Source organism: Trachypithecus francoisi, unplaced genomic scaffold (genome assembly GCF_009764315.1).
Source record: "Trachypithecus francoisi isolate TF-2019V2 unplaced genomic scaffold, Tfra_2.0 Lachesis_group12, whole genome shotgun sequence".
NCBI lineage: Eukaryota > Metazoa > Chordata > Mammalia > Primates > Cercopithecidae > Trachypithecus > Trachypithecus francoisi.
Window position 1 is genome coordinate 88195633 of NW_022681457.1, and position 25605 is coordinate 88221237.

The following is a 25605-nucleotide window of genomic DNA, read 5'->3' on the forward strand; positions in this document are numbered from 1 at the left end:
GCAGTGCTGGCTGCCCCATGTTGGAAGAGACTCCTCCAGACCTCTCAGTAGGTAACTGGATGGGCCCCCTGTGGCTCCAAGGCCTGAAAATCCAGGTCCGACATCCAAATTGTACAGCAACCTTTCATGGACACCTCCTCCATGCCAGGCCGCATGCTGGGTACTGAGGTAACGGATCCATCCAAGCCTTCACAGAGCATCTGGGAGCAACACCTAATGCAGCCTGGGAAATCTGGGAAGGCTTCACAGAAGAGGTGACATGCCAGCTGGATTTTGAGGGATGAAAGAGATTTCTTCAGACACACAAATAAGGGAAGGGCATTCCGAAGCAGAAGGAAACTATGGGAAAAGGCCTAGAGCCATGAAAAAAGCAGCACATGATTAGATGATGATGATGATAACTGGAATGGTTGAAGTGCCAGGTTCATGAAGAGGAAGAGGGCCGGGTGCGGTGGCTCAGACCTCTAATCCCAGCACTTTGGGAGGCAAGTGGATCACCTGAGGTCAGGAGTTCCAAACTAGCCTGGCCAATATGGTGAAACCCTATCTCTACTAAAAATACAAAAATTAACTGGGCATAGTGCCAGGCTCTGTAATCCCAGCTACTTGACAGGCTGAGGCAGGAGAATCATTTGAACCCGGGAGGCGGAGACTGCAGTGAGCCGAGATCGCACCGCTGCACTCCAGCCTGGGCGTCGCAGGAAGACTCCGTCTCAAAAAAAAAAAAAAAGAAAGAAAAAGGCCAGGCACGGTGTCTCACGCCTGTAATCCCAGCACTTTGGAAGGCTGAGGTGGGCAGGTGGGAGGATCACAAGGTCAGGAGTTCAAGACCAGCCTGACCAACATGGTGAAACCCCCTCTCTACTAAAAATACAAAAATTAGTCAGGCATGGTGGTGTACACCTGTAATCCCAGCTACTCAGGAAGCTGAAGCAGGAGAATCACTTGAACCCTGGAGGTGAAGGTTGCAGTGAGCCAAGATCATACTGCACTCCAGCCTGGGCATCGCAGGGAGACTCCATCTCAAAATAGAAAAAAAAAAAGGCCGGGCATGGTGGCTCACATCTGTAATCCCAGCACTTTGGGAGGCTGAGGCGGGCAGATCACAAGGTCAGGAGATTGAGACCATCCTGGCTAACATGGTGAAGCCCCATCTCTACTAAAAATACAAAAAATTAGCCACGTGTGGTGGCACATGCCTGTAGTCCCAGCTACTTGGGAGGCTGAGGCAGGAGAATCGCTTGAACCCTGGAGGCAGAGGTTGCAGTGAGCCAAGATTGCACCACTGAACTCCAGCCGGGGCAGCAGAGCAAGACTCTGTCTCCAAAAAGATAAATAAATAAACACAAAATTACCCAGGCATGGTAGCACATGCCTGTAATCCCAACTGCTCGGGAGGCTGAGGCAGGAGAATCGCTTGAACTCAGGAAGCGGAGGTTGCAGTGAGCAAAGATTGAGCCATTGCACTCTAGCCTGGGCAACAAGAACGAAACTCCGTCTCAAGAAAAAAATAAAAAATTATTAATTTTTTTTTAAATGAGGAAAAGGAGTTGGGAAAGGGAGTATCAAGAGATGAGACTCTTGGATCTACCCAGATAATCCAAGATAATCTCCTCATCCCAACCTTAATCACATTTTCAAAGTTCTTTTGACATGTAAGGTGATACATTCACAGGTTCCAGGGATTAGGACCTGGAAAAAAAAGAGAGAGAGATGAGGCTCCAGGGTGAAGAAGGATTCAGGGTCTGGTTTTGAAGGGCCTCAAAGGACATGAAGAACACTTAGAACTTTAGCCCATGGACAAAGAGGAACCAATGGATGGATGATTTTTTTTTTTTTTTTTTTTTTGAGGGAGTTTCGCTTTTGTTGCCTACACTGGAGTGCAGTGGCACAGTCTTGGCTCGCTGCAACCTCCGCCTCCCGGATTCAAGTGACTCTCCTGCCTCGGCCTCCCGAGTAGCTGCGATTACAGGTGCCCGCCAGCATGCCCAGCTAATTTTTGTATTTTTAGTAGAGATGGGGTTTCACCATGTTAGCCAGGCTGGTCTCAAACTCCTGACCTCAGGTGATCAGCCTGCCTTGGCCTCCCAAAGTGCTGGGATTACAGGCATGAGACACCATGCCCAGCCAATTTTCAGTTGGGTGGTGACATACTGGAATTTGCAATTTGGAAGAAGCACTCCAGCTAAGTATAGCAAGGGTGGTATCCCAGGAATGAAGTCAGGGAGACCAGGACGAAGCTGAGACGTTATCCAAGGAGACAGCAGTGGTGGCCTGGCTTCCTGCAGGGGCCGTAAGGTGGGAGAGAAGGGGCAAATCCCACTGGAAGGAGCGACAGACCGGATGTAGGGGGTAACCAGCAGGGAGGTGTTCAAAACCATTCAAGTTTCTGGATTCACCAGGACAGAAAACCAGGTTTTCAGGAGAAAACATGGAGGAGCTCAGCTGGGAGGCGTGTTTAGTTTGGGGTGTGGTGGAGCTTCAAGGGGAGCTGGGGGTCTAAGAGGCAGGACTATGAGGTGCTGCTCAGGGTCATGCAGCATCAATGCTATCTGTGGGTCTAGATTGCAGGCCTTACCTCCCTACCACCACCATCACTGCCATTCCCAGGCCTGGGCCACCTTCTACCTCTGTCATGGCACCCATTCCAGCCTCCATGTCTTGGTTCTCACTGTTCCCCTGCCCAGCATACTTCCCTCTTCCATACAAGTCCCACCTATCCCTCCAGTTCCCACCTCATCCCAGGGGTTAGAGCAAAAGTCCAACGTCAGAGTGGATGGGGCCTAAAAGAGGGGTGGCGAGTGTGGCAGAAAATGCAAAGGCCTGATTTAGAGCCCAGTTCAGCCTCAAAATGGCTGTGGGACATGGGCAGGTCACATTCCCTCTCTGGACCTCAGCTTCCCACCCTTTCAGAGATGAATAAGGAAAGATCCTTGAACTCACGGATCTGGAAAGCGCCATAAGGTAAAACAACATCAGGACACTAAAGGTATATCACAGGACACATTCTACAAATGAGGGGAAAGCTTATGAAAAAAGACTCAGTGGCCTGGCGCGGTGGCTCATGCCTGTAATCCCAATACTTTGGGAGGCTGAGGCGGGCAGATTGCCTGAGGTCAGGAGTTCCTGACCAGCCTGGCCAACATGGTGAAGCCCCTTCTCTACTAAAAATACAAAAATTAGCCAGGTGAGGTGGCGGGCGCCTGTAATCCCAGCTACTTGGGAGGCTGAGACAGAAGAATCGCATGAACCCAGGAGGAGGAGGTTGCAGTGAGCCAAGATCACACCACTGCACTCCAGCCTAGGCAGGAAGAATGAAACTCCGTCTCAATAAAAAGAAAGGGGCTGGGCGCGGTGGCTCACGCCTGTAATCCCAGCACTTTGGGAGGCCAAGATGGGCGGATCACAAGGTCAGAAGATTGAGACCATCCTGGCTAACACGGTGAAACCCCGTCTCTACTAAAAATACAAAAAAAAAAAAAAATTAGCTGGGTGTGGTGGCGGGCGCCTGTGGTCCCAGCTACACGGGAGGCTGAGGCAGAAGAATGGCGTGAACCCAGGAGGCGGAGCTTGCAGTGAGCAGAGATCGTGCCACTGCACTCCAGCCTGGGTGACAGAGCGAGACTCCATCTCAAAAAAAAAAAAAAGAAAGAAAGAAACAAAAAGAAAAGAAAAAAAAAGACTTAGTGGCATTTTCTCTGAGCCTTGAAGAATGAGTAGAATTTCAGCAAGTTGAGGTGGAGGTGAGAGAGGGCACCGGAGGCAGAGAGAACAGCCTGAGCAAAGGCCAGGAGGCGGAAAGTTCAGGGTGGGTTCAGGGAAGAAGGAGTGTCCAGTTTCTTTCTAAGTCAACAGCTCAAGGGCTTTTTGTAAGCGGACTGCCCAAGCGGAGCAGCCTCCAGTAAACACCTGTTTGCACAATCGAGGTCACACACAGGGGCACGTTTGCACAATGACCTGTTTGCACAATCTTAGCCGCCTGCTATATTCCAGCCAACCTCGGCCCTGGCAGCTGAGCACCACAGCCTCAACTTCCGGGCACTCACCCCAGCTTGCCTACCTGGCCCACACCCCGGCCCCTCTGGAACAAGCTGCTCCTTGACCTACCCAGAAGCCCCACACATCACAGGCAGTAACAGAAACAGAAAGAACTCTGGGCTCAGTAGCTAGGCTGCCGAGAATCGGATTCCCTCACCAGCACTCCCTTACTGGGGGTTTCCAACACACAGAGGCCTTGTCTGATGGAGGAGGGGCAGGAGGCAGGACAGCTGGAGGAGGAAGTATCCACAAAGCCGACACTGGGTGCGGGTAGAGGGGATGACTCCTCATCTGTCTTGTGCTCTTCAATGCACCATAGTAAACACTTATTAAGCATTTACTGTGTGCCTAGCTGTGTTCCACAACCCTTACAGTCACTGATTTCTCTCAAGAATCCTATGAAGCCAATACTGTTAGCCCCATTTTACAGATGACAAAACCAAGGCTCAAAGAGATTCAACACTTGTTCGGAGTCACACAGGCAGCACGTGGCAAAGCCAAGCAACCTGACTCCTCAGCTCATCATCTTAACCTCAGTACACTCTAAAGAAAGCTCTTCCTTAAATCTAACTTTCATTTCCTTAAATCTAACTTTTATTCCAGCTGCTGCAGCTCCATTTTCTGGTGCGGGTCCTCAACAGAGAATGGAGCACAAAGGAGATCAGTAGAACCTCCCTCCTAAATACTGAATTATGCAGAAGGGAAAAAAGGAAAGAAACTTTATTGAACACCTACTATGCGCTGGTTGCCATACTAGGCATTGTATTTCTGATAGCTCATTTAATTATCACAAAATCCCTGGGAGGAGTTGTTATCGTTGTGACAGATTAGTCAACAGAGGCTTGGAGAAGATAAACACCATCACCAAGGTTCTGCAGCCCAACAGATACGCATTGAGTATCCTCTGTGTGTCCAGCACTGTACTGAGGCTGGAGAGGCAGAGGTAAGAATACGGTTTCTGCCCTCAAAGAGTTCACAGTATAATGGAGGAGGCAGGTGGCCAACAGCATACCACAGTATTACAGGATTAATGGGGAGAAAGGCCCCTGATTCAGTTTGACTAAGGTATGGAAGCCCGGAGGGGTGCTGAGCTCAGGCTGGATGCTTGAACTGGGTCAGGAACAGGACTCGGCCAGGGGGAGGTGACAGGCACTCCACAGAGGAAGGGCAGACGGTCATTCCAGAGCCTGGGGCACGCAGGGAATATTAGTGAATTTGGCATGACGGGCTGGATCTGAGGAAGCAGGGGCTGGTGAGGCAGGAGAGGGAGGCGAGGGTAACTTGCATGTCCGGTTGAGGAGTTAGGCTGCGATGACAGGCCTCTGAAGAAAGGCAGGGAAAGGAGAAGGATCGCAGGGCCATTGGCAAGGCTGAGATGGGAGCTCCATAAAGGCAGGAACTAAAACTGTGTCTCACCATTGTGTCGCTGCACCTGCTCCAGGAGCAAGTTCGCTGAATGACAAACAAAAGGCCCATTCTCTTTCATTAAGAACTGACTGGGGCCAGGCGCAGTGGCTCATGCCTGTAATCCCAACACTTTGGGAGGCCGAGGCAGGCAGATCACTTGAGGTCAGGAGTTCAAGACCAGCCTGGCCAACATGGCAAAACCCGTCTCTACTAAAAATACAAAAATTTAGCCGGGCATGGTGGTGCGTGCCTGTAGTCCCAGCTACTCAGGAGGCTGAGGCAGAAGAAGCACTTGAACCTGGGAGGCAGAGGTTGCAGTGAGCCGAGATCGCGCCACTGCACTCCAGCCTGGGTGGCAGAGCGAGACTCCATCTCAAAAAAAAATAAAAAATAAAAAATAAATAAAAACTGACTGGAAGGCTGGGTACAGTGGCTCACGCCTGTAAAACCAGCACTTTGGGAGGCTGAGGTGGGCAGATCACTTGAGGTCAGGAGTTCAAGACCAGCCTGGCCAACATGGTGAAACCCCGTCGCTACCAAAACTATAAAAATTAGCCAGGCATGGTGGCAGGCACTTGTAATTCCAGCTACTCGGGAGGCTGAAGCATAAGAATCACTTGAACCTGAGAGGCAGAGGTTGCAGTGAGCCAAAATCGTGCCACTACATTCCAGCCTAGGTGAAAAAGCGAGACTCCGTCTCAAAAAAAAAAAAAAAAAAAAAAAAAAGAACTGACTAGACATGGGAATGTGGAGAAGGAGTTGTAAGGAATGACTCCTGAGTCCCTGAGCTGCATGACTAGGGAGAGGAGGGGATGGTGGTTAATTCACCATGACAAGGTACATGGGGATTGGAGACAGATTTGATGAAGTGGGGGAAGATTCATCCAGTTGATCATTCATTCAATAAACACGCATGGAGGCCTTACTGTGTGGCAAGTAGTGTTATAGACACTGGAGATAAAGTTTTGAACAAAACTGATAAAAAATGTTGCTTTTATGGAACTTTCAGTCTAATGGGGATTGAGACAGCCATATCAGATGGTGAAAAGGGATACGGGAGAGACAGAGATAGTGAGTGGAGGGAAGGGGCTTGCAATTTTGAAAAGGGTGCTCAGAGAAGGCCTCAATGAGAAAGTGACATTTAGCAAAGACCTGAAGAAGGGGAGGGACCAGCTCATGTAGCTATTTGCAGGGGAAACAGTCCAGGCAAATGAAACAGCAAGGGCAAAGGCCCTGGGGCAAGAGACAGCATAACAAGTTCAAGAAGCAAAGAACACAGAGTAGCTGGAGCAAGGCAGCAAAGGGGAGAGTAACAGGAGAGGGATCCAGGAGATAATGGGGATACCAGGTTGTGTAGGGCCCTGTAGACCATTGAAAGGGCTTTGACTTTGACTCTGAATGAGACAGGAGCCATTGGAAAGGTTGGGGAGGATGGCCTGATCAGACTTCTGTTTGATTGATATCGCACTGGCTGCTGAAGGAACTACAGACAGGTGAGGGAACGAGGATGAAATGGAAGCAGGAGAGCAGGGAGGGGGCTATTGCGATGATCTAGGCAAAAGATGAGGGTAGCTGGGAGCTAGCTAGTATTGGCTTCAGTTATATTTGTATTTTCCAATATATTATCATAAAAATATTTGAACGTAGAGCCAACTTGAACTTTACAGTGAATACCCAGGATTCTGGTTATATTTTGAAAGAAGACAGTCCATGGGACTCACTGAGTGGGCAGAGCCTGTGGGGTATCTTGGGAGGGCTGCAGCGGGCGGTCAGGTCATTTGACCTGGAACTAGAACTGCAGCCCTGGTCTGCAGCATCAACCAGACCCAGACCCCGAAAAATGATTATATGTTAAGGACAGTCTGCTGGTCTGTTGGTACCTAACCTTTTTGGGTTATGAATCCAATAAACTATGAGCAATTTGAACCTTTCTTAGAAAATGCAAGGAAAATTGTTTGTAGTTGCAGAGGAATCATGAATACAGACCAATAAAAGACATAAAATGCAGTCTATTTCACTCAATTACAAAATGTTCAGTGTTGCAGAACCATTGTGGGTAAACATTACTAATTTTTAGTGAACATATGAGGACCCCGTGCCTCACCAGAACAACCTCCTGTCTTGCCCCCAGAATTCCTGTTTCTCCATCTGCCTGGTCTATGGGCAATGTGCAGAATACGTAATGAAGAGGGAGCAGTGAGTATTGGGTTATAAAATTCCGTGGAACCTGGAACACAACCTTCTGAGTACTGTGAAGACGTGCGCCCCAAGGCTAGAGCTGAAAAGAGGCTTGGGGCCGGGTGAGCCTTCCAGGCAGGGTCTGCCTCCAAGTGAAGCTCCCCGAGGGTGGGGGGCATAGGGATGGAACCCAGCCAGATGGGAGCCTGGGCCCTGCCCAGCCTCAAAGCTTCGAGCTCAGGAAATCCGGAGGCAGGGGAGGGGGACATCGTTGCCACATTCCCCAGCCCTTTAAGACCCCCAAGGCAGGAAGGCTGCCCGGGCCTCACCAGCTTCCCTCACAGGCTCCTTCCTGGGAGGAAGGGGCTGCCTGTGCCCTCGAAGGCGCAAGGGAGGGCAGGAGGGAGGCTCGGAAGGTGTTGCAATCCCCAGCCCCCGGGCCTGTCAGAGGCCGAGCCATTAACGACAGAGCTCGGGGAGAGAAGCTGGACTGCAGCTGGTTTCAGGAACTTCTTTTGATGAGAAGAGAAACCAAGGAGATCAAGCAGGGGCCGGGCCAGAGGCTCCAACGTGAGTAGGGGATCCCTAGAGAGGGGCTGAGCCTTGGGCTTGATGGAGAGCTGGAAACCTGGGGCCACTCCCCGCAGCTCTGCCAAGTGTTCATGTCCGGGGTCCTAGGCCTAGGGCCAAGGATTCATCCTTTGGAACCCCAGCCCTGGACAGTGAATCTCTTTTCACAGGATGCCCCTACTTTGGGGGGTATTGCACCAGGGAAGTCACTCACATCCAAGTAGCTCCTTGAGGACACTGAGCTGGGCTGGGGACAGGCATAATCATTCTCCCCTCCCCATGCCTCTGCCTCTCAGGACGTGTGTCTGAGTTCCAGCCGCGCAACCCCTCCCCGTCTGGGTCTCTATTTCACTCTCTGTTTCATCTCTTCCTCCTCAGCTTCTCTCTGGCTTGTTATTTCTCTGAGTTTCTCTGTCTTGCATATTCCTGCTATCTCTTGAATCTTAAACTCTTGGTAACAGACCGCTTCCTAGGCTCCGGACCTCCGAGTGCCCCCCACTCTCTGGGTCAGCGTACATCGGGCCCTTTTTCTGTGTCTCTCGACATCTCTCTGGCCTCAATCGTCCTCTTGGTGGGTCTCTGTCATTTTGGTCTGTGCGGATTTCAGTCACCTCCTCACACTGCCACTCTTTGTATCTCTCTCTCTCTTTATCTGCAGCACATCTGGAAAGGCCTCTCCCCTCTGTTTATTCCCAGCCCCCTCCTCCCTCCCCACCCTTCCCACGGTGAGAGTAGAAACAGCAAGGGGGCCAGGGGTGTGAACTGGGGAAGACAGTGTGAGGGGAGAGGGTTGAGTGTGATGAGGGAGAAACAGAAAGAGGGGATGCAAGGGCAGCCCGCCCAGGAGGCATCAAGGTGTGCTGAGCCGCAGAGCGAGCACCTGCAGGGCCCAGCGGACATGGCCAGTGACGGGAGGGCCAGGGGGCCAGGGAGCTAGGAAGAGGGGATCCAGAAATGGGGCTTTGGAACTGTGCAGTGTGGCACAGACAAAAGCAAGGTGGCAGAGCTCGGAGGTGTGACCACACAGGCTGTGAGGAAGGCAGAGGTGAGGCGAGAACTGAACTGTGCTGGATTCCATGAGCTGCTGACCCGTTTTCTGGCTCGTGAAAATAACCTATGGTTGCTGAGTGCCAACTCCATGCCAGGCACAGTGCTAGGTGCCTTTACCATAATCATCTCATTTCATCCTCACAACAACCCTGAGGAGTGAGTGCTAATGTTCTTTCTTTTCCACAGATGGGGAAACTGAGGCTCGGCTTGGAAAGGTGAAGTAACTTGTCCAAGGTCACAAAGCAGCTGGTAAGTGGCAGAGCTGGAGATCAAGTCAGGTGACCTGAATCTGAGCTGGGCTCCAAAGCTCTCTGTATATCATCCCCTCAGAGAGTGAGACTCAACAGGCCCTAGGCCCGCTCAACCAGGCGGGGGGATATCTAGGGCTGCAGTGGAGGACCAGGGACTGAGGCCAAGCAGGCCAACACCCAGCACCCAGGGGGAGGATGCCGGGGCCTCTTGGGGTTAGATTGTGTACTCTGGACAGGAGCCAGTGGGGGTGGATATGGTGGTACTGCACAGGGCATAGGCTAGGCCTGAAGCTGACCCTGGCTAGGGCAACAGGGCTGGGATATGATCAAAAGCACATGGAGATGAAAACCAGTGTCCCAAAATCTGGGCCTTGGAGGCTAAATCTTCCCTGACCAGTGTTGAGGGGGATGGATAATCAAACTGGTATGCTGTAGTAAGAAGGTTACCAACCACTGACGGGTAGACAGATGCTCGGGATAGTTGTACAGGTCTCTCACTGCACAAAACTGAGGAGTAACTAGAGCTGAAATCCAGGCTGTTCCCTAGTTGCCAGGTCCTAGTGTGGTGCTGCACCCGTCCTGCGGATGAGGTGTTTTCTTTCTGATTTGCACAAAGGAGACTTACAGGCTAGCAGTCACTGGGTATTCCAATACTGCAATATACACTAATAGACTGGGGGTTTGGGTAAGGCCCCTGAGAGCAAGAACAGCCTTGGGTATCTGGGCAGTTCTTATCCACACCTCTGTCTGGGAGGGAGAGAAAAGGATTCTCCTACCTTTCTCCCTGCTGAGCACGAGGGACCTGCTGGGACACTACCTGCATGTATGTGTCCAGATATGGACATGCAAGTTGACCAGCAATTCCCACTAATCTGCCACCAAGAGCACCAACTCATGCTGGAGGATCAGGTGTTGGCCCCAAGATCCCAATGGGAGCAGGGTGAAGATGAGGCTGGATACCTACCCAAGTGGTAGAAACCTCTGCATACTTCCTAAGACTGGAGCCAAGGCACCTTCCATCCAGGTGCTATGGCCGCGACCATATGATGTCTGACCCCAGAAGGCCACCAGAGGTCTGTGCCCAGAAGTGGGGGCATACTGGACCTGTCGGGTGCCCCACTTGATATTCTCTCAGGCCCATATGGCTGAGGCAGCCAGCTTCCTGCAGGTGTAACCTGACAGCCCCTTGCCTCCGCTGCTCCATAGAGTTCTCCCTTTCATCCAGGGAGTGTCCCTGACAACACTGGCATGGTTTCCCCAGGAGAACCTGCCTAGTACTCATGCATGCCCAACCTGGATGTGCCAGGGAGTGAACACCCCAAGAGGCATTCCTTGACCAATGGGGGGCAGGAGTCAGTGGGTAAATCTTCCCATCTTCCCTCCCATCCAAGGGATAAATTGACTCTCCGGTGGACAGCTCTGAGAAGTGTTCTACATGGCTCTTGGGAAGGTTCCAGCAGGATAGAGCCCCAGTTGTCCACAGAGGTGACCAACATATGATGTAACTTTGTGTTGGCTTTCTCTCTGTCCCTGTTTCATTCTCCCCATTTCATCCTCTCCTTATCTGCTGCTAGGATCTTCTCAAAATAAACTACCAGCATGCAATTCCTCATCTCAGGTTCTGCTCTCTGAGGGGAGCCAGCTTAGATAGCTGGGAAGGGTGAAGAATGCTGTTCCTCACTGCTCCTTTCCCTGCTCTTTCCTGGAAGGCAAGTATAATAACAGTGGCTGTCACTGTCATTTCCTATGTTCCAGGCACTGTGCAAAGCCCTTGACTTGCATCATTTTGTGTCTTCCTCTCAAAGTCCCATGAAGTATAGGCTGCTGTTACTTCCATTTTGCAAAGAAACTAAGGCTCAGAGAAGTCAAGCAACCTAGTCAAAGCTGCACAGTGACAGACAAGGATTAAGATCAGCTCTGACTCCAAGCCCATGGTCTTAAACAAACCTCCTGCCTCCAGGTGAACATCAAGTTGGCACTATGGCAAGGCTGAGAACCTGCAGCCTGACTTGGGCTGCCTTGATCATCCTGCTGCTCCCCGGAAGTGAGTATGGCCAAGGATGAGGGTGCAGTGGTGAGGGGAAGTTACAAGGAGAGATATGGGAATTTTCTTGCACTGCCACATGGCTCCTGGGATTCCCAGAGAATCCAAAAGACTCAAGACTGAGCCACAGATATGGGGTAGCTGGCATCCCACCCACAGACTTCCACAGGCAAACCACCACCCAAGAGGAATGGTGAGATGACCCGGGCTGTTCATCCTGGAAAAGGCCAGTGGGGCGCAGATCTTGTCCACAAATCTCTACCAAGCTGTCAGAAGGAACCCATGGGTCCTATGTAGCCTTGGTGGGCAGCAAAGGGATCAGGACAGAAGCTACAAGGGGACAGGTTTCATCCTGAAATAAAGAAGCCCAGGCAGGGCTTGGTTACCAACTATGGAAACTCTGTCTTGAGAGGTAGAGAACTTCTCATCCCCAGAGGTATGCAAGCTGAAGCCAGGATTGACAAAGATGCTGTGCAGCAGGGGTTGGCAAACTTTGTCTGACAGTAATGTTTAGGCTTTGCAGGCCACATACTCTCTCTGTTCCTTGTTTGTTTGTTTGTTTGTTTTTGAGACAGGGTCTGCCTCTGTTGCCCAGGCTGGAGTGCAGTGGCACAATCACAGCTCACTGCAGCCTCAACCTCCTGGGCTCAAGTGATCATCCCGCCTCAGCCTCCAAGGTAGTACAGGGCATGCCACTACACCAGCTAATGTTTTTGTATTTTTTGTAGAGACGTAATTTTGCCATGCTGGTCTCGAACTCCTGGGTTCCAGTAATCCACCTGCCCTGACCTCCCAAAGGATGGGGATTACAAGCATGAGCTGCCATGCCCTGCCTATGCATGTTTCTGTTTTTTCAGGTTTTTTGTTTGTTTGTTTTTTTGAGACGGAGTCTCACTCTGTTGCCCAGGCTGAAGTACAGTAGTGCAATCTCGGCTCACTGCAACCTCTGCCTGCCGGGTTCAAGTGATTCTCCTGCCTCAGTCTCCCAAATAGCTGGGATTACAGGCGCCTGCCACCAGGCCCGGCTTATTTTTGTATTTTTAGTAGAAACGGGGTTTCACCATGTTGGCCAGGCTGGTCTCAAACTTCTGACCTCAGGTGATCCGCCCACCTCGGCCTCCCAAAGTGCTGGGATTACAGGCGTGAGCCACAGCGCCCAGGCCTGTTGCATGTTTTTATTTGGTTTTTGTTTTGTTTGTTTTTAACTCTTTAAAAATGTAAGGAACATTCTTAGTTGTTAGGCCATACAAAAATAGGCCACTCAAGCTCTGCTGTAGAGGGCAGAGCATCAGGTAGAGTTTTGAAGCAAACAACCTGGTAAATTTCCTTCCAGCCTGAAATCCTGAGTCTGTGAAGCAGTAGAAGCCCTTTGCTGAGAATCATGAACTTGTTCTGTGACCCTGGGCAAACTGCTTCTCCTCTCAGGGTCTTCACATCCCCATCAGTAAAACAGGCCTAAGAAAACCTGAGAGAGGACAGAAAGCATTGCAGGCAAAGTGTATCTTTATTTGTTCATTTATTTATCAAAAAAAATTCATCGACCGGGTGCGGTGGCTCACACCTGTAATTCCAGCACTTTGGGAGGCTGAGGAGGGTGGATCACAAGGTCATGAGATCAAGACCAGCCTGGCCAGCATGGTGAAACCCCATCTCTACTAAAAATACAAAAAAAACCTTAGCCGGGCATGATGGTGCGTGCCTGTAGCCCCAGCTACTTGGGAGGCTGAGGCAGGAGAATCGCTTGAACCCAGGAGGCAGAGGTTGCAGTGAGCTGAGATTGCGCCACTGCACTCCAGCCTGGGTGACAGAGCAAAACTCCATCTCAAAATAATAATAATAAATATTCACGAAGGTCCTACTCTGTACTAGGCACTGGGAATACAGTAATAAGCAAACAGCCAAGGTCTGCTGGCCTCACAGAATTTATAGTCTAGCTGGAGTGATAGATAAGTAAATAATCATAAGACTCTATAATTATGAAGGATAATAAGAGCTTTGAGGAAGTACAGGGACCTTGGCCTCCTCCAGTTCGTTAGTGCCTGGCCTGGTTTCTTCAAGATGCCTAAGCATTAACCAGGTGAAACAGGGGTGGGAGAGAGAAAGAAGAGTCCCTCCAAAAAGAACAGCAGGCTGGGCACAGAGGGTCACATCTGTAGTCCCAGCACTTGGGAGGCTGAGGCAGGAGGACTGCTTAAGCCCAGGAGTTTAAGATTAGCCTGGCCAACATAGTGAAACCTCATCTCTACACACACAAAAAAAAAACCAAAATCAAAAAATTAGCAAGGTATGCTGGCATGAACCTGTAGTCCCAGCTACTCAGGAGGCTGAGGTGGATCACTTGAGCCTAGGAGGTCAAGGGTGCAGTGAGCCATGATTGTGCCACTTCACTCCAGCCTGAGTGACACAGCAAGACCTTGAAGAAAAAAAAGAAAAAGAAAACCAAACCAAAACAAAACAAAACAAAAAAAAACACACAGCAGGTGCAAAGATCCAGAGATTAGAAAGATTATGGAGTTTTCAAAGAATAGCAAGAATGAGCCAGAATGGCTGGAGCTGAGAGACCGGTACAAGCTGGAACTGAGAGGGTCAGGCAGGGGCCAGGCCACAAGAGCTAGGTGAAGGATTTGAGTCTTTATCCTAATGATGGCAGCACATACTCACATGCCAGACACCGGTCTAAATGCCTTCCATATGTTATCGCATGCAATCCTTCCAGCAACACTAAGGTAGGGATGATTTTTATCCCCATTTTACAGATGAGAAAACTGAGGCACAGAAAATCTCAGAAATATACCAGGATCATGTAATTAATAAGCAATAGAACCAGAATTTAAACCGAGGCAGTCTAGTCCCAACATCCACACTCATCCATCACACCATACTGCCTTTCAGAGCAATAATGTGCCATTGAAGTGCTGCGATGGAGATGGGGTAGCAGAATCAGATTTGAATTGTGAAAAGATTGCTGTGGTTATGGGTTCTTATCACTCTACTCACTGCTTGCACCATCCTCGGGGAGGGCAATGGGGAGTTAACAGTCTCCATCTGGTGGTGTGCTGGTGCTGGCTTGCAAACACTAATTGGGAACATCTCTTCCCAACTCCCCGATCAATGATGTCACTTCAATAGGCTGAAATCAGCTACAGTGAGAGTATTTACACCATGGAAAGGCACACGCTACAAACCAGGGTCTGCTTTTCTCTGCCAAGCTGGCTGATAAACAGTTAGTGGCACAGCACTATCTCTGTCTTACCTCCATAGCCTCTCGAAGTCTCCGTCCACATCCTTCCATTTCCAGCCCCCATGTCTTGAAGGGTGAGAAAGGAAGGTGAGGGCCCTGAGTCTAGGAGTACAAAGACCTAGATTATAGCCCAGCTCTGCTAGGCAGAGGAGTCGTTCCTGGCCCATTCTCTTCCACCCCAGGTCTGGAGGAGTGCGGGCACGTCAGTGTCTCAGCCCCCATTGTCCACCTGGGGGATCCCATCACAGCCTCCTGCATCATCAAGCAGAACTGCAGCCATCTGGACCTGGAGCCACAGATTCTGTGGAGACTGGGAGCAGAGCTTCAGCCCGGGGGCAGGCAGCAGCGTCTGTCTGATGGGACCCAGCAATCTACCATCACCCTGCCCCACGTCAACCACACTCGGGCCTTTCTCTCCTGCTGCCTGAACTGGGGCAACAGCCTGCAGATCCTGGACCAGGTTGAGCTGCGTGCAGGCTGTAAGTCCCTCCAGCCATCCAACTACTCTGCCTCCAACACCCTCCTGCCAATACTAATAAGAATATTAGGCCGGGCCCGGTGGCTCAAGCCTGTAATCCCAGCACTTTGGGAGGCCGAGATGGGCGGATTACGAGGTCAGGAGATCGAGACCATCCTGACTAACACAGTGAAACCCCGTCTCTACTAAAAAGTACAAAAAAATTAAAAAACCGGGCGAGGTGGCGGGCGCCTGTAGTCCCAGCTAATGTAGTCCCAGCTACTCGGGAGGCTGAGGCAGGAGAATGGCGTAAACCCGGGAGGCAGAGCTTGCAGTAAGCTGAGATCCGGTCACTGCACTCCAGCCTGGGCGATAGAGCAAGACTCCGTCTCAAAAAAAAAAAAAAAAAAAAAAAAAAATATTACCGGCCGGGCGCGGTGGCTCACGCCTGTAATTCCAGCACTTTGGGAGGCCAAGGCAGGCGGATCACCTGAGGTCAGGAGTTTGTGACCAGCCTGGCCAACATGGTGAAACTAAAAATACAAAAAATTAGCTGGGCATGGTGGCGGGCGCCTGTAATCCCAGCTACTCGGGAGGCTGAGGCAGGAGAATTGCTCGAACCCAGGAAGTGGAGGTTGCAATGAGCCGAGATCACGCCACTGCACTCCAGCCTGGGCAACAAAAGTGAAAATTGGTGTCAAAAAACAAAAGAATACTACCTATTGAGCTCTTATCTAATAAGCACTTTATGGGCATGATATCAGGTAACAGTAGTACAAGTTGGTACTACTGTGTAGCCTCACTTTGCAGATGAGGAAACTGAGGGTCAGGGAGGGTACATGACTTGCCCTTGTCACACATTAATAAGGATGGAGGCAGTGTGGCTTTAAAGCCAGTGTGGTGACCACTACTCTACATAGCGCAAGTCCTCAGCCATCAGAGGGTGTCTCCAGGGAGAACATTCTCTACCATCTGGGCTTGTCCCCGGCTTCTCCCCCACCCCCGTTTCAAACTTCCTTTCAAACTGAGCAAGATGGAGTTTGTGCCAAGTTGAGGCATAAGGAAAAAACAAAGACCAAGGTTCTTGTTTAAGAATCAGTAATGGGCCAGGCACAGTGGCTCACACCTGTAATCCCAGCACTGTGGGAGCCTGTGGTGGGTGGATCATTTGAGGTCAGGAGTTTGAGACCAGCCTGGCCAACGTGTAGAAACCCTGTCTCTACTAAAAATACAAAAATTAGCCGAGCGAGCCGAGATCGCGCCACTGCACTCCAGCCTGGGCCACAGAGTGAGACTCTGTCTCAAAAAAAAAAAAAAAAAAAAAAAAAGGGCCGGGCGCGGTGGCTCAAGCCTGTAATCCCAGCACTTTGGGAGGCCGAGACGGGCGAATCACGAGGTCAGGACATCGAGACCATCCTGGCTAACACGGTGAAACCTCGTCTCTACTAAAAAAATACAAAAAACTAGCCGGACGAGGTGGCAGGCGCCTGTAGTCTCAGCTACTCGGGAGGCTGAGGCAGGAGAATGGCGTGAACCCGGGAGGTGGAGTTTGCAGTGAGCCAAGATCCGGCCACTGCACTCCAGCCTGGGCGACAGATCAAGACTCCGCCTCAAAAAAAAAAAAAAGCATCAGTAATGGCCACTGCTAAAACTTATGTAGCATTTCCTGTATGTCAGGCACTGTTCTGAGCACTTCATGTAGAGTGAGTCATTTAGCCCTCATGATAACACTAGGGGTGGGATTTTACCATTATCCCCATTTTACAGATGAGGATGCTGAGGCACAGAGCAGTTAAATAACTTCAGGATCACAGGGCTAATGAATGGCAGGACCAGGATGAAAACCCAAACACTACACTGTCATTGACAAAGCGTCTGGAGTTGGGAGACTTGGAAGTGGGCCACCACTGGGCTGCTGGGGGTCTGTGAGGCTTGCCCCTGTACATGCCTGCGACTTAGCTTCCCCCAGGGCTGCCCTTCCAGAGCCACTCTGCCTGGAGACAGGGGACAGAAAAGGTGACAACAGAGGAACCAAGCCAGGGCAAGGCAACACGGCCAGCTAGTCCCAGAGGGTGCTTTCTGAGTGGTCCCACCCAAAGCCCTCACACTCTTCCCACCCACATGCAGACCCTCCAGCCATACCCCGCAACCTCTCCTGCCTCATGAACCTCACAACCAGCAGCCTCATCTGCCAGTGGGAGCCAGGACCTGAGACCCACCTACCCACCAGCTTCACTCTGAAGAGCTTCAAGTGAGGAGGGGCCCCCACCCTGGTCACCTCCCTTTGGATTCTGGGATGGGGCATGGGTAGGATGTTGGGCACACCTCTGGGAGGGAGAAGGGAGCCTCGCTTTCTTCCTCTGCTTGGCACCCAAGCCTGGACTATTGGCAGGAGCCGGGGCAACTGTCAGACCCAAGGGGACTCCATCCTGGACTGCGTGCCCGAGGACGGGCAGAGCCACTGCTCCATCCCACGCAGACACCTGCTGTTGTACCAGAATATGGGCATCTGGGTGCAGGCGGAGAATGCGCTGGGGACCAGCATGTCCCCACAACTGTGCCTTCAGCCCATGGACGTTGGTGGGTGATGCAGGGGAGGGAGGGGGTCCCCAAAATGGGCAGACACTGAGAGAAAGGGAGAGGGAAACACAGAACCAGCAACAGACAAGACGACACTGGAAGACCTAGAGACAGAGGCAGAGGAGAGGGACGGAGACAAAGAGAGGTGCAGCTGGAGACAGAGAAATGGTGACACAGACCCAGAGACAGGAAGACACAGAGGCAAGGAGGCACATTCAGTCATGCTTTCAGCGCGTTTCCTGAAGCACCCACTACGTGTTAGGCACTGCCCTAGGTACTGGGGATACAAAGCATCAAAAATCCTGCCCTCAGAATGTTAGAGTCCAGTGGGGGAAAAAATAAGATAGAATTTCAGATGGCAATAAGCAGAAAGGAGAAATTAAAGGAGGGGAAGGGCATCGAGAGAGAGGGGAAGGGGAGCACTGGCTATTTCAATAGGCTTGTCAATAAAGGCCTCACTAAGAGGGTGACAATTGAGCAGATTCTTGAAGGAAACGAGGGAGCAAGCTGCTGGATATCTGGAGGGAAAACATTTCAAGCAGAAGTAACAATCAGTGCAAAAGCCCTGGGGCAAGAGCAGAAACAGACACCTAGAGAGAAACAAACACACAGAAAGAGGAACCACAGAAACCGGCCATTAGCAACGTGGACAGATGGTGAACTGCAGACAGGGAGACAAGAGGGAGCTAAAACAGAGCCCTCTAGGGTGGGGCAGGGAGACTTTCTGACAGTCCCACTCCTTGCAGTGAAACTGGAGCCCCCCATGCTGCGGACCATGGACCCCAGCCCTGAAGCGGCCCCTCCCCAGGCAGGCTGCCTACAGTTGTGCTGGGAGCCATGGCAGCCAGCCCTGCACATAAATCAGAAGTGTGAGCTGCGCCATAAGCCGCAGAGTGGAGAAGCCAGCTGGACACTGGTGAGGCAGAGGGCAACCTGGAGAGCCTGAGGTGGGGGGGCAGGGGGTAGGGTAAGTTGGGCTTCAGCTGGCCCTAGAATGACCCAGCCATCCAAGGCTCATAGTCATGTCCGCCCCCAACCAGGTGGGCCCCCTGCCGTTGGAGGCCCTTCGGTATGAGCTCTGTGGGCTCCTCCCAGCCACGGCTTACACCCTGCAGATACGCTGCATCCGCTGGCCCCTGCCTGGCCACTGGAGCGACTGGAGTCCCAGCCTGGAGCTGAGAACTACTGAACGGGGTAAGGAGGTGATGAGAGGCTGGCAGCAGCCATCAGTATCCAGTCCAGGCTTCAGGGCCTTCCCCAACTGGCACCCCCTCTTCTTGTTCCATCCACAGCCCCCACTGTCAGACTGAACACATGGTGGCGGCAGAGGCAGCTGGACCCCAGGACAGTGCAGCTGTTCTGGAAGGTGACTCCCTCTGAAGGCCATCCCTCCACCTCGACACCTCCTCCAATCCAAACAGGCCCCTGCAAACCGAGGCTTAGGACTGCAACAGGTCTGGGAGGCGTGGATGCATTTATATGTGATTTGCATGCAATTTGCATGTGCCTAGGGAGCTGAGTTAGCTTTTGGAGAGACCACAACGCAGGTCACAGGGTACTTCAGTGAATAGTTAAGAGCCTGCTGTGTGCACCGACTTGTTTCTTCCTGTCCTCTGGTTTCTTCCTGCCCTCCTTCCTAGAACCTAGCACAAGGGAACAGAGGGAAAAGGGGAGGGGGATGAGAAGCCTGGCCCCAGCCTGGGGAGGCTCCGTTCGGATGATCCATCCACCCCACCTAGAGGCTCTCCTTGACTCAAGATGAGCTGCACATCCCCTTCTCTTTTTCCTCCTGTGCCCCGCAGCCAGTGCCCTGGAGGAAGACAGCGGACAGATCCAAGGTTATGTGGTTTCTTGGAGACCCTCAAGCCAGGCTGGGGCCATCCTGCCCCTCTGCAACACCACAGAGCTCAGCTGCACCTTCCCCCTGCCTTCAGAAGCCCAGGAGGTGGCCCTTGTGGCCTATAACTCAGCCGGGACCTCCCGTCCCACCCCGGTGGTCTTCTCAGAGAGCAGAGGTAAAGGGGGCTGGCGGCCAGAAGAACACAGAGGTCAAGCACACCAATTCGAAGGCTAGACTGCCTGGGTTCAAATCTAGTCCCCTTAGCCGGGGGCGGTGGCTCACACCTATAATCCCAGCACTTTGGAAGGCTGAGGTAGGCAGATCATCTGAGGTCAGGAGTTCAAGACCAGCCTGGCCAACATGGTGAAACCCCATCTCTACTAAAAATACAAAAATTAGCCAGGCATGGTGGCGGGCACCTGTCATCCCAGCTACTCGGGAGGCTGAGGCAGGAGAATTGCTTGAACCTGGGAGGCGGAAGTTACAACAAGCTGAGATTGCACCATTGCACTCTAGCCTGGGCAACAGAAGGAGACTCCATCTCAAAAAAAAAAAAAAAAAATCTAGTCCTATCACTGCTAACAGTGTGACCTGAGCAAGTTACATCCCGTCCCCAGCCTCTGTTTACACATCTAGCAGATGGCGATGATAACAGCACCTACTGAGGGGTGCCGTGGGTGTACATGAGTTAAGACAAGTACCTGGCACAAAGTAACTGCTCTGCATGTGTTTGCTGTTGTTATTCTCATTAGCCAGAACCAGGTTAAGCTCTCTCTCTCACACACACACACACAGCCCCTTCTGCCAAGAATGCCAAGAGAGAAAGCCCCAGGCTTTTCCACCTGGAACATGGTCTATGAGTTCATTGCTCATTCTCAGGAGATCAGCTGCCACCACCCACTGCTTTCCCTAAACATGGGTCCTCGCCAGGTGGGACGAATAATCACAATAACAATAATCATAGCTAATATTCCCACTTACTAGCTGTGCGATCTTAGATAAGTTTCTTAACTTCTCTGTGTCTCTCAGTTTTCTCATTAATAAAATGGGAACAAGAGTAGTACTTCCTGGGTATGACTATTAGAGGACTCAGTGAATTAAAATATATCAAGGAGTCCAGTACAGTGGCTCATGCCTGTAATCCCAGCACTTTGGGAGGCTGAGGTGGGCAGATCACCTGAGGTCAGGAGGTCAAGACCAGCCTGGCCAACATAGTGAAACCCCATCTCTACTAAAAATACAAAAATTAGCCAGGCATGGTGGCGGTTGCCTATAATCTCAGCTACTTGGGAGGCTGAGGCAGGAGAATCACTTGAACCAGGGAGGCAGACGTTGCAATGAGCCAAGATGGCGCCACTGCACTTTAGCTTGGGTGACAGAGCAAGTCTCCACATAAAGATAAAATAAGGTAAAGTAAAAAGTAAACTAAAATAAAATATATCAAGGACTACGCCTGACACATACCAAGAACCAGAGAGTGTTAGCTATTATCACTAACAAGAACTACTCTGTGCCAGGCACTGTGCCGGGCTTGTTTTGTGCATCAAGTCATTTAATCTGCACTGAGACCCTATGAGGTAGGAACTTTTATCATCATTTCCACTTTACAGATGAGGAAACTGAGGCTCAGATGTTGACCTACCAAAGGTCACCCGGCCTGTAAGTAGCAAAGCCAAGATTTGAACCCAGGCTTCTGGCTCCAGGGCCTGCATTCTTTTCACCTTCATTCCACCATTTCCCACCCTGTCTCCAGGCCCAGCCCTGACCAGACTCTATGCCATGGCCCGAGACCCTCACAGCCTCTGGGTGGGCTGGGAGCCCCCCAGTCCATGGCCTCGGGGCTATGTGATTGAGTGGGGCCTGAGCACCCCCAGCACGAGCAATAGCAACAAGACCTGGAGGATGGAACAGAATGGGAGCGCCACAGGGTTTCTGCTGCAGGGTAAGCCTGGCCTGGAAAGTCGTGCAGGGCCAGGACAAAGGGAGGCAGTGCTTGTCTGACAATAGGCATGGGGCAACCTGAACTGCCCAAGAGACATGGATTCTCCAGCCTTTCTTGATCCTTCACTGTTCTCATTTCATATCCTCATAATCAGGAAGTTCTTCCTTAGTCTAACCTGATCCTTTTTCTATAGCCCTGACCCTGCCACCCTTCTAGCTCTCTCTTCTACTTTTCTTCCCTAATTCTCATCAAATGATCTAAAGAAGATATTGCAGAGGTTAACCCTGAATCATGAGACCAGGTTAGCCCTGACTAGAGGTCTGAGGCTAGCTCCTGATCATTAGCACAAGTTAGCCCCTAACAGGAATGCCTACCTCATTTTCTCTCTACAGAGAACATCAGGCCCTTTCAGCTCTATGAGATCACTGTGACTCCCTTGTACCAGGACGCCATGGGACCCTCCCAGCATGTCTATGCCTACTCCCAAGAAATGGGTTCGTCAACCACCAGGCCCCTTTCCAGAATCCTCTCCTCTCTCTCCCAAGGCTCTGCCTGGTCCCCAGCAATCAGCAGTATAGGGAACATTGCCTTCTTACCATACTTTCGGCCCTGGAGAGGATCTCTCCCAATCCCCTGGCTTAACTAACACTGGATCCCTACAGCTGGACAGAAATCAGGTGCTGTGATAAAAATTGAGTAGAGAGTTGGCACAATTCAAGGAGCAAACCTGGCAAAAATCAATCCATTTCCCAGACAAAAATAAAGTGTTATATGTAACAGAAATTGGACAGAGGGGCCGGATGCAGTGGCTCACACCTGTAATCCTAACACTCTGAGAGGCCAGGGCAGGCAGATCCCCTGAGCTCAAGAGTTTGAGACCAGCCTAGGCAACCTTGTCTCTACAGAAAAATAAATAAATAAATCAACCAACCAGCCAATCAACCAAAAATTAGCTGGGTGCAGTGGTGTGTGCCTGTAACCCCAGCTACTTGAGAGGCTGAGGTGGGAGGATTGGATTGCCCAGGAGGTCGAGGCTGTAGTGAGCCAAGATGGCACCACTGTACTCCAGCCTGGGTGACAGAGCGAGCCCCTGTCTCAAAAACAAAAGCAAAAGAAATTGGACAGAGGACCTGGCATAAATTTGGAGAGTGAGTGGCAGAAATCAGAGAGTAAATCAGATGAAATCAGGCCTGGTAGAAATCAGAAAAGTGAGGCTCCAGAGTCAAGCAGAGCCAGGTTCAAATCCTGGCTCAGATACTTAATAGCAGTAGGTGGAATCTGGATTAAATCCCTGGAAAAATGAGGCTTGGCATGAGTTCCCTTGGACTCTTTTCTCACCCACCCCACAGTGCCTGGGAAGCTACAAGAAGTCCAATCGGGCTCTTGCTCTGCCCCACTCCCTTCAGCTCCCGCACCTCTCTCTTCCCACAGCCCCCTGCCATGCCCCAGAGCTGCATCTAAAGCACATTGGCAAGACCTGGGCACAGCTGGAGTGGGTGCCTGAGCCCCCTGAGCTGGGGAAGAGCCCCCTTACCCACTACACCATCTTCTGGACCAATACTCAAAACCAGTCGTTCTGTGAGTCTATCCTCAGTTCCCCACAGCCCCAGAAGGCCCGGGAGGGGGTGCTCAGCTGCCATGGAGGCAGCTTCAGCATCCAGGCCTATGCTGACCGTACACCCCTCCCAGCCACCATCCTGAATGCCTCTTCCCGTGGCTTTGTCCTCCATGGCCTGGAGCCCGCCAGTCTGTATCACATTCACCTCATGGCTGCCAGCCAGGCCGGGGCCACCAACGGTACAGTCCTCACCCTGATGACCTTGATCCCAGGTAAGGGGAGACGAGGGCTGGGCAGAGATGGCTATTGGAAGGGTACCCCACCCAAAGGATGCTGATTTTGAGAGTAGATGGGGACTGACTTTGAATCCCCTGGTCGGAGGGAGGAGACCCAGCCTTCCCCACATGCATTCTAACTTCTTCCGGCTCTGCCCTCACTGCAGAGGGATCCGAGCTACATATCCTCCTGGGCCTGTTCGGCCTCCTGCTCTTGCTCTCCTGCCTCTGTGGAACTGCCTGGCTCTGCTGCAGCCCCAGGTGAGTCCCTTTGAGAGACCTGAGATCCTGCATCCCCCACCCACAGGGAACCTCAGGTCGAGGTGGGCCCATCTAAGTCCCTTCCAACCTTCCCAAACTTTGGGGCCCATGTCTGAGAGTCCCAGCCCCCAGCTTCTTTTCTCTGCACTAAGGGCAGCTGCATCTCTTCAGATGGGATGGGTGGGACAAAGGATGAAAAGATTGGAGGGTATGTCTGACCCAGCCTCCACCTGCCCTCCTCTCCAGCAGGAAGAATCCCCTCTGGCCAAGTGTCCCAGACCCAGCTCACAGCAGCCTGGGCTCCTGGGTGCCCACTATCATGGAAGAGGTGAGAATCCAGGAGGGAGAGGGAAATGAGGTGGGGATGTCAGCCCAGGCTCAGTGAAGGGACACCTTCTGAAGCCAATACTCAGGTCTTCCTGTGACTTCCGGCAACATCCCCTCCCTTTGGAGTGAAGCAGACCCAAGTTTGAATCCCAGCTCTGTCCTCTCAAAGCCTCGGTCACCTCCCTGTGATATGGAAAAACTGACCATGCTGAGTCCGAACGGTGCATGGCATATGTCAGGCATGTGTGAGGAACATACCAGTGCTTTGCAAGTGGAACCCTTTGTGTTCCAGCAGTAACAGCAGGAATGTCCCCACAACTGCCTGGACCCAGACAGGGATGGTGGCTGGGGCAGACATCTGAAAGGAGCCATGCCCTCACCCCACATCCTTGTGTGCAGGAGGCCTTCCAGCTGCCCGGCCTCGGCATGCCACCCATCACCAAGCTCACAGTGCTGGAGGAGGACGAGAAGAAGCCACTGCCCTGGGAGTCCCATAACAGCTCAGAGACCTGTGGCCTCCCCACTCTGGTCCAGACCTATGTGCTCCAGGGGGACCCAAGAGCAGCTTCCGCCCAGCCCCAATCCCAGTCCGGCACCAGCGATCAGGTCCTCTACGGGCAGCTGCTGGGCAGCCCCACAAGCCCAGGGCCAGGGCACTATCTCCGCTGTGACTCCACTCAGCCCCTCTTGGCGGGCCTCACCCCCAGCCCCAAGTCCTATGAGAACCTCTGGTTCCAGGCCAGCCCCCTGGGGACCCTGGTAACCCCAGCCCCAAGCCAGGAGGACGACTGTGTCTTTGGGCCACTGCTCGACTTCCCCCTCCTGCAGGGGATCCGGGTCCATGGGGTGGAGGGGCTGGAGAGCTTCTAGGGCTTCCTGGGGTTCCCTTCTTGGGCCTGCCTCTTAAAGGCCTGAGCTAGCTGGAGGAGAGGGGAGGGTCCAGAAGCCCATGACTAAAAACTACCCCAGCCCAGGTTCTCCCCATCTCCAGCCACCAGCATCCCCTCTCCCACCAGTCTCCATAGGCTGGGCCTCCCAGGCAATCTTCATACTTTAAGGACCAGATCATGCTCCATCCGGCCCCACCCAATGGCCTTTTGTACTTGTTTCCTATAACTTCAGTATTGTAAACTAGCTTTTGGTTTGGAGTTTTTGTTATTGTTTATAGACACTCTTGGGTGTACCTGAGTCTCTGCTATTTATTTTTCAGGGCCCAGCAGTCAGGGGGAAACTTCTCAGAGTTGGTCCTTCCCCCCTCCCTCCCTTCCTTCCCCCCTCCCTCCCTTCCTTCCCTTCCTTCCTTCCTCCCTTCCTTCCCCCCTCCCTCCCTTCCTTCCCCCCTCCCTCCCCCCTCCCTCCCCCCTCCCTCTCTTCCTCCCCCCTCCCTTCCTTCCTCCCTTCCTTCCTTCCTTCCTCCCTTTCCCTTCTTTCCTCCCTTCCTTCCTCCTTCCTTTCCCTTCCTTCCTTCCTCCCTTCCTTCCCTCCTTCCTTCTGCTAGCTCTCAGCATCGAGGCCCTATGCAAATGACTCAGCTCAGTTCACCCTCAGAGAGCTCCATTCTAGTGGTGGGGACTTGAAAACTGATC

At 52.0% G+C, this 25605-nt stretch overlaps 1 protein-coding gene and 1 long non-coding RNA gene across 2 annotated transcripts; both read left to right on the forward strand.

Moving 5' to 3' along the window:
• Positions 1 to 4783: 4783 nt before the first annotated feature.
• Positions 4784 to 7638, forward strand: LOC117092865. Its single transcript, XR_004440942.1, has 3 exons — positions 4784 to 4981; positions 6853 to 6938; positions 7577 to 7638. It is a non-coding gene; the product is annotated as an uncharacterized LOC117092865 (long non-coding RNA).
• A 56-nt stretch (positions 7639 to 7694) lies between these two features.
• Positions 7695 to 25202, forward strand: CSF3R (colony stimulating factor 3 receptor). The gene is made up of 17 exons (XM_033227093.1): positions 7695 to 8193; positions 9430 to 9492; positions 11455 to 11538; positions 14962 to 15258; positions 17364 to 17487; positions 17629 to 17816; positions 18563 to 18732; positions 18857 to 19010; positions 19109 to 19189; positions 19625 to 19831; positions 21410 to 21598; positions 21991 to 22092; positions 23030 to 23176; positions 23288 to 23428; positions 23599 to 23692; positions 23939 to 24020; positions 24419 to 25202. The coding sequence occupies exons 3-17, from the start codon at positions 11475 to 11477 to the stop codon at positions 24887 to 24889; spliced, it is 2511 nt and encodes an 836-aa protein (XP_033082984.1). The 5' UTR covers positions 7695 to 8193; positions 9430 to 9492; positions 11455 to 11474; the 3' UTR covers positions 24890 to 25202.
• Positions 25203 to 25605: the final 403 nt, after the last annotated feature.